The sequence below is a fragment of the Oncorhynchus tshawytscha genome, linkage group LG15 (assembly GCF_018296145.1).
Source record: "Oncorhynchus tshawytscha isolate Ot180627B linkage group LG15, Otsh_v2.0, whole genome shotgun sequence".
Taxonomy (NCBI): domain Eukaryota; kingdom Metazoa; phylum Chordata; class Actinopteri; order Salmoniformes; family Salmonidae; genus Oncorhynchus; species Oncorhynchus tshawytscha.
The window spans coordinates 2,306,969-2,319,327 of record NC_056443.1 but is presented as its reverse complement, the minus strand read 5'-3'; the positions used below and the strand labels follow the sequence as shown (position 1 = coordinate 2,319,327).

Genomic DNA, 12,359 nt, shown 5'->3' with positions numbered 1-12,359 from the left:
ATATTTTGGATTCTGATGCGGTACAGACGTTGAATTAAGGCAGGGCTCTCCAACCCTATTTCCGGAGAGCTACCCTCCTGTAGGTTTTCGCTCCAACCCCAGTTGTAACTAACCTGATTCAGCTTATCAACCAGCTAATTATTAGAATCAGGTGTGCTAGATTAGGGTGGGAGTGAAAACATACAGGACGATAGCTCTCCAGGAACAGGGTTGGAGACCCCTGAACTAAGGTCATGAGGCATTTATACTGTACGTTTTATTCTGCAAGAAGCAATGGCTATATATCATTAATTAACACTGCCGATTTTGCAGGTTTTCCTACTTACAAAGCATGTAGAGGTCTGTAATTTTTATCATAGGTACACGTCAACTGTGAGAGACGGAATCTAAAACAAAAATCCAGAAAATCACATTGTAGGATTTTTAAGTAATTCATTAGCATTTTATATTTGGTACAGAAACCTTTGTTTGCATTTACAGAGATCATACGTTTCCTGTAGTTCTTGACCAGGTTTGCAAACACTGCAGCAGGAATTTTGACCCACTGCTCCATACAGACCTTCTCCAGATCATTCAGGTTTCGGGGCTGTTGCTGGGCAATACGGACTTTCAGCTCCCTCCAAAGATTTTCTATTGGGTTCAGGTCTGGAGACTGGATAGGCCATATATATATATATATATATATATATACACGAAGAATGACACAAATAACACAAATATCATTTATTATCAGTATTAATTGCATATTCATTGCACAAACTCACCCTCTATCCACACTTCTGCTCCTATGACAAACATTTCCACATGGAAACAGCCCTTCATGTCTATAATACATCTTTAGCGGTAAAGGATATAAACTAATTGAGAGAAAAACGGAACAACATAAGCTTGTTTACTGATCCAGCCACCTTCAATGTATACAAATAGCCGCATCCTCCTCCCTGGCCTAGATCCTGAATCTTGGTGCGACAGTGGCCACAGCATTACTTTCTTTTCTTCACGTTGGGCCGAACCTCTGCATAGTTCTTGTTGACCTGAGAGAAGCGGATTATTTGCACCTCGTTGTTCTTGGCCTTGAAGTCTTGCCACAGGTATTCCGGAGACAGAATCTTAGTGGGCTTGTTGTAAAGGAGATATCTGTTCAGGTGGCTTTCCTCCTGCCATGCCGCCTCGATGGAGTTGGCGGCATCGGCCTCCAGCTGCTCGCGGCAGTACTTTGTCAGCTTGTGCACGTCCCTCACATAGCCAGCGATGGTGGCGCCTCCATAGTAGTAGTCTCCTTCCCCCGCGGGGATGTAGGCCCGCGAGGCAGGACGGCGTTCGTAAGGGTAGTGCTCGTGGGTGTGCTCATAGTAACCTGGGTGAATAGTGGCCACCAGCCTGCTCAATGTTTCTGCCCCCCACCGTCCGTGGAACTTCGTGTCCACATCCAAGCAAAAGATGTAGTCCGCCTCCTTGCCTATCTGGTTCTCGATGGCGGTCTGGATCATCTCCATCCTCCTGGAGGAGATCTCCTGCCAGCGGTTGGAGCCAGGGACTGGGATGATGGTTACATTTCTACCGGGAGCGAGGACCACCGCTGGCACATCTTCCCTCCGGTCAGTGAAGATGTAGTAGTGCACTTTGAAATCCACCATGAAATGCTTCTCGGCAGTCTCTAGGAAGTCACGCAGGAAGCGCACATACCTAAAATACAAGGAGAACCAAGTAGGTTTCAGTTGCCCGTCTCATATGGCAAGAGGATAACTCAATTTTCTGTAATTATGACATAATGTACAGTCGTGGCCAAAAGTTTTGAGAATGACACAAATATTCATTTTCACATAGTCTGCTGCCTCAGTTTGTATGATGGCAATGTGCATATACTCCAGAATGTTATGAAGAGTCTCTCTTTGCCATGCAAATGAACTGAATCCCCCCAAAACATTTCCACTGCATTTCAGCCCTGCCACAAAAGGACCAGCTGACATCATGTCAATGATTCTCCCGTTAAAACAGGTGTGAGTGTTGATGAGGACAAGGCTGGAGATCACTCTGTCATGCTGATTGAGTTTGAATAACAGGCTGGAAGCTTCAAAAGGAGGGTGGTGCTTGGAATCATTGTTCTTCCTCTGTCAATCATGGCTACCTGAAAAGAAACACGTGCCATCATCATTGCCTTGCACAAAAAGGGCTTCACAGGCAAGGATATTGCTGCCAGTAAGATTGCACCTAAATCAACCATTTATCGGATCATCAAGAACTTCAAGGAGAGCAGTTCAATTGTTGTGAAGAAGGCTTCAGGGCGCCCAAGAAAGTCCAGCAAGCGCCAGGACCGTTTCCTAAAGTTGATTCAGCTGCGGGATCGGGGCACCACCAGTACAGAGCTTGCTCAGGAATGGCAGCAGGCAAGTGTGAGTGCATCTGCACGCACAGTGAGGCAAAGATTTTTGGAGGATGGCCTGGTGTCAAGAAGGGCAGCAAAGAAGCCACTTCTCTCCAGGAAAACATCAGGGACAGACTGATATTCTGCAAAAGGTACAGGGATTGGACTGCTGAGGACTGGGGTAAAGTCATTTTCTCTGATGAATCCCCTTTCCGATTGTTTGGGCCATCCGGAAAAAAGCTTGTCTGGAGAAGACAAGGTGAGCGCTACCATCAGTCCTGTGTCATGCCAACAGTAAAGCATCCTGAGACCATTCATGTGTGGGGTTGCTTCTCAGCCAAGGGAGTGGGCTCACTCACAGTTTTGCCTAAGAACACGGCCATGAATAAAGAATGGTACCAGCACATCCTCCGAGAACTTCTCCCAACCATCCAGGAACAGTTTGGTGACGAACAATGCCTTTTCCAGCATGATGGAGCACCTTGCCATAAGGCAAAAGTGATAACTAAGTGGCTTGGGGAACAAAACATCAATATTTTGGGTCCATGGCCAGGAAACTCCCCAGACCTTAATCCCATTGAGAATTTGTGGTCAATCCTCAAGAGGCGGATGGACAAACAAAACCACACAAACTTAAAAGCATTGATTATGCAAGAATGGGCTGCCATCAGTCAGGATGTGGCCCAGAAGTTAATTGACAGCATGCCAGGGCGGATTGCAGAGGTCTTGAAAAAGAAGGGTCAACACTGCAAATATTGACTCTTTGCATCAACTTCATGTAATTGTCAATAAAAGCCTTTAACACTTATGAAATGCTTGTAATTATACTTCAGTATTCCATAGTAACATCTGACAAAAATATCTAAAGACACTGAAGCAGCAAACTTTGTGGAAATAAATATTTGTGTCATTCTTTTGGCCACAACTTTATAATCTAAATCAAGATATTTTCCAACTTTGAGGTAGGCCTGCTGAGACTCACTAGTTTGGGAAAAGGGTATAGTGGAGACTAAGGCACTCAAAGGTTGGCAGTCAAAGTGTGGAACTTAACAGCGAGGAACATTTAAGAACAAAATGTGTGGGTTGTACATTTTTTAAACATTTCTTCTCAGGTAACCAGAGCAAGTTGCAAACTAAGTTTAAACCTATTTTTACCGGTCACTCTTGTACATGTCCAGGTGACATGTATTTTTATGTACCCAGGAGGTAGGTAAAGAGAAGCGATGGTCTAGCAGGGGCCATGCTCTATGTGTAGGCAACTGTGAGTGTGAGTGAGTGACACAGGGAACAGGGAGGAGGGAGGGAGAGACGAGAGACAGCAACCAACCAAGCCGATAGGCGCTATAGTAGACTAATAGCTGCCATAGCTAGGTTATTTATCATCCAATATGATTACGTAGTACCCGTTTTGACAGCATCAGGCCAAGCTCTACCACTCAGATGACTTAAAAAATATGGCGGCAGGAAGATGTTTTTCAATTTATCAGGGGGTGTTGCAGCACCCTCAGCACCCCTTCTGCCCGTGACTATGCCTAAACAACATAGAAAAACAGTTCTGTAGCAATGTGGTTTGTGCAATAGGCTATAGGCCCAATACATTATCATCACTGCATATGGGCTATGCTTGAATTGCCATTCCAATGCTGTTCTTCTCAGACCATTTTGAAATTATATTTCAAAACTGTAGGTACATGATCACACTGGTAATATATAATTTGTTATATTACTTGAGGCACAGCTGAGTGAGCATAATCATTTTTTAAAAAGTTTATTTTACTGGATTGATAGTCTGCATCTGATGGGGCCATTCTGAGGGGAGGGAGGGAGAGAGCAGCAGTGAAGCTGTCTCTCATCCGACTCATCATCCTTCCGCTCTCCCTCGCTCTGCTGACAAAAAGGGGACATTCTTCCAGCTGATGGCGAAACTCAAGTTGCACTGCATTATTTCTGCCTCATGCACCAATTCATGTTGTTACTCATGGTAGCCTAGTGGTTAAGTAGTTGAAAGGTTGCATGTTCAAATCCCTGAACAGACTGGGTGGAAAATATGTCGATGTGCCCTTGAGTTTCTCTCTAGTCATGACTTTGCAGGTTTCAAAATTTCACAGTATCAACTTTGCTGTGTGCTTGAGGCTTCTTTATACAGCCTAAGGCTCGAGGAATCCATAAAGATATGGTGATATGAGGTATCTGATTGGCCAGCGGTAGACCTATACGTGCACTTGATTTTCTCTCTGGGCCTGCCGGATATGCGGAGTTCTACCTTCAGACACATGAAATGGTTCAAAATGGGAACACAACGAGAAAAAAAATAGGAACGCAAGGTTTTATCATTGTTTGTTTTTACAGAAATGTTTGATGACTGACTACGAATGTTATTCTACATTTGAGGCTCAGTGCTACCAGACATCCTGGTAGGGACGGCTGACGTGTGTGAGACTACTTACTTGCCAACCGCAAAGACAGTTGTGGCAATGCTGAGGTGCATAGGCTTGTAAATGCTGTCAACAATCAAGGGATTAAAGGTGCCTTCCCAGACAATTGGTGCCAACCAAGGGGTAACAGTTACCACATTGGTGCGCCTGAAAAAACAAAAGATATGTTAAAAGCTTGTGAACGCCCAGAGATATTCAATGCATCATAAGCAACTCTTTCATAGTGACTACATTTCCTGTACTTCCAAATGCACCTTCTCCTACTGATACTATGTCTACTACTAACAATAATACATTCATAATAACTTACCCCTTTAACACACTGGGCTGCTTATACAGGAGTCTGAAAAGACCATGCAAAAAAATGACATTGTAAAATAGCGTACTGCTTTCAAAATGGCTGCAGTTGGTGAGTTTTGCAAAGAGGTGGTATCGGGTGAGATTATATTAGAGTAGACCAAAGAAGAGTCTCACCCCTGTGGGGACAGCATGTCCCGGGTCCTACAACTACAGTTTTCCCGCCTGAAATTGACAGGGTCCTGCTGACACAACCTTCAAAGGGGGTTCAATGTTAATACTGTGTTAATACTGAATGATAGCACCAGGAGAGGTTGTGGAGGGTTAGGGGTTCACAAAAAAAGTATACAAAAATAAGTTGTTTGATTATTATGTCAGTAACACAAATGGTCTTACCCCAAAACTTCTAGAATTCTGACATCCTTGTTTTTCACCTCACTGTTGAAGAAAAAAATGAACATTTTAGGTGACTTAACTAGTATGTCAAATCAAACAGAAAAGTACAAAATGTAATTATTTCCATATTTACAATGGTAATGTAATCAGAAAATGTGATCTCAAATTAGATCTTAATCTGTGGTCCTGACTCTCATTGTCATGAGCCCCCTGGGCTTTTTTTAGAAGGCTACATTTCAGCAATCACCTATAAAATAGATGACGGCATAGTGTCTTTCTGATGGGATTATATACGGGATGGGATTTCTATCAAGATTGGATTATATCATTGACAAAGATACAAACAAATGAACACTAAACAAGTTCCGATCTTACCCAAATGATGAGTAACAATATGTTAAAACCAGGACTCTAAAAATGAGATAGAACGAGGATTGATTAACACCATGTACATCAGCTATGATATCGACAATGCCCAAAAACATATATGTAAAAAGAAGTGATTTGCAGAGAAGCATACATTTTGGTTAAATGCCATTATCAGCTCTGTGCAAACACAAGTGTTGACACACATAGAGAAGAACAATGGTGGGTAATCAGAGTACATACACAACAAGTGGACGTAATTCAACAATGTGAGCAGAGCTAATAACAGAAGTATATTATAATTAAATATCATGATTATCAAAAGTGGACATCACAAAATTCATAGATTTACAAAATGAATGATATCTTAATCGTGGAAACCATCAGTATGACAACACTCATACATTGTATTCTGGTGTTGTTCTAATGTATTCAGAATGAGAACACTTGTATTCTGATGTTATTCTAAGACTATGATGAAGTTTCCCCAAAGATCAGATATCACTAATTTGACTTAATAAAAAAGTATGATTCAAAGAACTGGCAGAGTGTTACGGTTCTCTTTTGGTGAAGGATAGTCGGACCAAAATGCAGCGTGTAGATTGCGATCCATGTTTAATGAACAACGTGAAACACGAATAAACACAAAACACTACAAAACACTACAAAACAAAGAACATAACGAAAACCGAAACAGCCTATACTTGTGTAAATAAATAAAGCGATAGGAACAACGACACTAAGGACAATCACCCACGACAAACTCAAAGAATATGGCTGACTAAATATGGTTCCCAATCAGAGACAACGATAAACACCTGCCTCTGATTGAGAACCACTCCAGACAGCCATAGACTTTGCTAGATAACCCCACTAGCTACAATCCCAATACATACACACCAAAACCCCAAGACAAAACACACCACAATACAAAAACCCCATGCCACACCCTGGCCTGACCCAATACATGAAGAAAAACACAAAATACTTAGACCAGGGCGTGACACAGAGCCATGGAAGGACAGATATTCGTGCAAAAACACATTGTTTCTTCCAAAGTTTGTAATTCTATTCAATCAAACTTTGAGTGTTTGAAGTAATGCAGGACTGTATCCCAAAGCCAGTAGAATCTGTGCCTTTTACTGTTTCACCAGCAAGGATGTAGGCCTACCCAGTGCCAGTGGACCATGTAAATATGGGTGTGACCGATGCTCATGTGTAAGGTAAGAAAAGCAGCATATATCTATAAAACAACAAACACACCATGGAACAGGTTAAGCACCTTTTTTTTTATGTTGGAGGGCATTGAATGGCAGGGATACCATAAGCTGTTCCACTTTTTTTGTTAAAGTGCTACTCCAGTCACCTTTTCACCTGATCTGTCACCTGATTTACTTTTAAAAAAACATGTTGCTTCTATATTGTTCCTCAAGCAAGGTTTGAGGCCGATGACGTAGCTGGGGGAAGTCTTTAAACAACTTTGACTTAAAGGAATGAAACGGAGGGTAATTACCACCCATATTTCAACAAACAGTGCCTTCAGAAACTATTAATACCACTTGATTATTCCACATTTTGTTGTGTTACAGCCTGAATTCAAATTGTTTTAAATAAATAAAAAATCTCACATCTACACACAACACCATAATGACGAAGTGAAAATATGTTTTTTTGACATTTTTGTACATTTATTGAAAATGAAATACATAAATATCAATTTACACAAGTATTCACACCCCTGAGTCAAAACTTTGTAGAAGCACCTTTGGCAGCGATTACAGCTTTGAGTCTTTCTGGGTAAGTCTCTTAAGATAATTTTCAAGCTCTGTCAAGTTCGTTTCTGATCATTGCTAGACAACCATTTTCGGATCTTGTCATAGATTTTCAAATAGATTTCAGTCAAAACTGTAACTCAGCCACTCAGGAACATTCATGGTTTCTTGGTAAGCAACTCCAGTATTGTTTTGGCCTTGTGTTTTAGGCTATTGTCCTGCTGAAAGGTATATTCATCTCCTAGTGTCTGGTGGAAAGCAGACAAACAGGTTTTTCTCTAGGATTTTGACTGTGCTTAGCTCCATTCTGTTTCTTTATCCTGAAAAACTTGTCAGTCCTTAACGATTACAAGCATACACATAACATGATGCAGCCACCAGTATGCTTGAAAATAAGGAGAGGGGTACTGAGTAATGTGTTATATTGGACTTGCCCCAAATATAACACTTTTGTCAGTGCCTTGGTGCAAACAGTATGCACGTTTTGGAATATTCGTATTCTGTACAGGCTTAATGGACTCTGGCCATTAGATGAGTTTTGTGGCGTAATTACAATGTTGTTTTCTCTTATCATAGTCATTAAACTCTGTTTTGAAGTAACCATTGGCCTCATGGTGAAATCCCTGAGTGGTTTCCTTCCTCTCCAGCAACTGAGTGGGATGCCTGTATCTTTGCAGTGACTGGGTGTATTGATACACCATCCAAAGTGTAATTAAAAACTTCCCCATGCTCAAAGGGCTATTCACTGTCTGTTTTTTATTTCATTTTACCCATCAACCAATAGGTGCCCTTCTTTGCAAGGCATTAGAAAACCTCCCTGGTCTTTGTGGTTGAATCTGTTGTTGAAATTCACTGCTCGACTGAGGGACCTTACAGATAATTTCATGCGTATGGTATAGAGATAAGGTAGTCTTTCAAAAACCATGTTAAACACTATTATTGCACACAGATTCCATGCAATTTATGTCATTTGTAAAGCACATTTTTACTACTGAACTTATTTAGGCTTCCATAATAATTTTGGTGCAGCAGGTAGCCTAGTGGTTAGAGTGTTGGGACAGTAACTGAAAGGTTGCTAGGTCAAATCCCCAAGCTGACAATCTGTCGTTCTGCCCCTGAACAAGGCACTGTTACTAGGCCGTCATTGTAAATAAGAATTTGTTCTTAACTGACTTGCCTAGTTAAATATATATTTTTTTTAAATAACAGGGTTGAATACTTATTGACTCAAGACATTTCAGCTTTTAATTGTTAATTATACTGAACAAAAATTAAAATGCAGTAAGAAACCATTTCTAAGATTTTACTGAGTTACAATTCATGTAAGGAAATCAGTCAATTTAAATAAATAACTTAGGCACTAATCTAGGGATTTCACATGACTGGGAATACAGATATGCACCTGTTGGTCACAGATACCTTAAAATAATGTAGGGGCTTGGATTTGAAATCCAGTCAGTATCTGGTGTGATCATCATTTGCCTGATGCAGCGTGAAATCTCCTTCACATAGAGTTGATCAGGCTGTTGATTGTGACCTGTGGAATGATGTCCCACTCCCTTTCAATGGCTGTGTGAAGTTGCTGGATATCGTCGGGAACTGGAACACACTTTCGTGTGTACTCACTAACAGGGATGTAAACAAATTTGTGTACAAAATTTGAGAGAAATAAAACATTTTGTGCATATGGAACATTTCTGGGAGCTTTTATTTCAGCTCATGAAACATGGGCCCAACAGTTTACATGTTGAGTTTATATTTTAGTTGAGTGTAATTAACACAAAATAAATAAAACATAATTCCATTTTGACATTACGGGGTATTGTATGTCGGCCAGTGATAGAAAATCTAAATGTTATACATGTTCAACTCAGGCTGTAACACAACAAAGTGTGGAAACGGTCAAGGGGTGTGAATACTTTCTGAAAGCACTGTAATTCCTGTTCTAGAGCAGAAAAACTTGTTTAGGTTCCACCCCCGAATAATGATGCAGGCTACCCCCTCCGTGACCTAGTGAAAGTTATCTTGTTTCAATTCTATGAAATGATGTTGTATTTTTGTTATATGAAATTGTGCCAATTTTGTATTGTTACTAAGGGCTCTATTTGAACAAACATAACCCAAATGGGAAATCTTAGCACTGGCGGTAACACTAAAGGTTCGGGGGTGTGTCTGGGTTTTGATGAATAAACAAGTTGTGACAAAATTATCTCCAAGGCTCATGAGAAGATGTGTAGAATAGCATTATAAAACTGTACATTTTTCTCTCTGCCCCATGGTAAAATGTGTTGGAAAGCAGGAAGTTAGCTGAGGCTGTGATGATACCTGCATTTTAGTCCGTTTTCCATGGTAAATACGGATCAGATCGAACGCTTTGGTCCTTTAAAAACCTGCTGTCGGCTATCTAAAATAGTGTGTGCTATGGCTTGGAAAATAAATACATGTTACTCTGGATGACACAATAATGATGTTCGTTTCCAACAGTAAGGATGTTAAACATTAGGAAGTGACTCGAATGTTAGTCCGTTATAACCTAGATTGTTAAATAGCCTGCTCCATATTTGCTAAATATGTTGAACATGTTTGCAGTCCACATTTTTCAAACTGCATTGCTACAATACGGAAATGCATGACTCCATTGGCTATGGAATTCGCACTGATATAGATAGGAGCAATTTGCATTTCGAAAATGCACTGCATGTTCGACCCAAACTTTATAATAAAATGTGCCCACCATCGCCGTTGATATGGCCAGTCTATAGTAATAACTTGACGTCCCTAAACTGACTTCATACAGTTACTGACACCTTATATTCAATGTGCATTGCACATAGACCTAATGAGTCCAACATCTTCACAGAGGTCACATGGACAAAACTAATTTAAAAAAATGTGAAAGTCTGTTGACTGCTCGTGTTATTTTACTAAAACATTGGTTATAGGCTACTCATTAAGCTACTTTGCCCCTCCGCTTGCTAAATCAATGCCATAACCAATTACGTACCACTAAAACCATCTTTATGAGTCTTAAATATCACCAATATCGCTGACTACTAACCTAGGCGCCAGCGATGGAAAATAGCAGAGCGCTAGTTTAAACGCCATTTGACACTAGCGCCGCCTTAATGCCAGACGAATATAAAACACTAAGTATGATTATATGTATTTTACAGGTATAAGAAAAGTGTAATATTATAGTAAGTCATTTAAATCTGATTGTTACTATATTTAGAAAGCATTTCAATAATTTCAAGCCCAATTCCCACACTTTTGTTGAATAGAAAAGAAATCATATGATTTTTCATATCTTCATATCTTTTTCATACTGTGTACTTGAGTTCGTGTCCTCAAAATTGACTTCACCTCAGCAAATTATAAAAACATTTTTACTAGAAAGATGAGATGTAAATCTTTCTGGCAGTGTAAGCATTACGAGGTACTCGCAAAATTCATAGATTGACATAATGAATGATAATATCATCATCGTGGAAACCATCAATATGACAACACTCATACAGCCTGTTTCATTACAAGTGTATTCTGATGTTGTTCTGATGTATTCAGAATGAGAACACTTGTATTCTGATGTTATTCTATGATGAAGTTTCTCCAAAGATCCGATATCACTAATTTGACTTAATAAAACACAGAAAACGCAACATACCCCAAAAGTACGATTCCAAAAAGTGGCAGAGTGAAGGAAGGACGGATTTTTGTGAAAAAACGCATTGTTCCTCCCAAAGTTTGCAATTCTATTACATCAAACTTTGAGTGTTTGAAGTAATGCAGGACTGTATCCCAAAGCCAGTAGAATCTGTGCCTTTTACTGTTTCACCAGCAAGGATGTAGGCCTACCCAGTGCCAGTGGACCATGTAAATATGGGTGTGACCAAAGCTCATGTGTAAGGTAAGAAAAGCAGCATATATCTATAGAACAACAAACACACCATGGAACAGGTTAAGCACCTTTTTTTTTATGTTGGAGGGCGTTGAATGGCAGGGGTAACATAAGATCTTGCACTTTTTTTTGTTAAAGTGGCACTCCAGTCTCCTTTTCACCTGATCTGTCACCTGATTTACTTAACAAAACGTATTTTGTTCTATATTGCTTCTATATTGTTCCTCAAGCAAGGGTCGAGGCCGATGACGTAGCTGGGAGAAGTCTTTAAACAACTTTGACTAAAAGGAATGAACTGGAGGGTAATACCACCCATATTTCAACAAACAGTGCCTTCAGAAAGTAATACCCCTTGACTGATTCCACATTTTGTTGTGTTACAGCCTGAATTCAAATTATTTTTAGACATTTTTGCAAATGTATTGACAATGAAATACAGAAATATCTCATTTACATAAGTATTCACACCCCTGGCTCAATACTTTGTAGAATCACCTCAGTGTAGATTTGGCCTTGTGTTTTAGGCTATTGTCCTGTTGAAAGGTGAATTCATTTCCCAGTGTGGTGGAAAGCAGACTGAAACAGGCTTCCCCCTAGGATTTTGACTATGCTTCGCTACATTCTGTTTATTTTTTATCCTGAAAAACTCCCCAGTCCTTAACAATTACAAGTGTACACATAACATGATATAGCCACCAGTATGCTTGAAAATAAGGAGATGGGTACTGAGTAATGTGTTGTATTGGACTTGTCCTAAACATAACACTTTGTATTTTTGCAGTATTACTTCAGTGCCTTGTTGCAAACAGTATGCATGTTTTGGAATATTT

At 40.1% G+C, this 12,359-nt stretch overlaps 1 protein-coding gene across 2 annotated transcripts; it reads right to left on the bottom strand.

The window, feature by feature from the left end:
- Window positions 1–708: 708 nt before the first annotated feature.
- Window positions 709–11,497, bottom strand: LOC112264537 (globoside alpha-1,3-N-acetylgalactosaminyltransferase 1-like). Of its 2 annotated transcripts, XM_024441203.2 has the most exons (7): window positions 11,296–11,496; window positions 5,869–5,904; window positions 5,494–5,535; window positions 5,275–5,352; window positions 5,111–5,143; window positions 4,813–4,947; window positions 709–1,686 (listed from the first exon to the last, which is right to left on the bottom strand). In XM_024441203.2, exons 1-7 carry the CDS (start codon window positions 11,358–11,360, stop codon window positions 984–986), a joined length of 1,092 nt encoding a protein of 363 aa, XP_024296971.1. In that variant the 5' UTR covers window positions 11,361–11,496; the 3' UTR covers window positions 709–983. The 2 variants fall into 2 exon arrangements, with proteins under 2 accessions (XP_024296971.1, XP_024296973.1); XM_024441205.2 differs by lacking the exon at window positions 5,869–5,904 and having other exon boundaries at window positions 11,296–11,497.
- Between the last annotated feature and the right edge of the window lie 862 nt (window positions 11,498–12,359).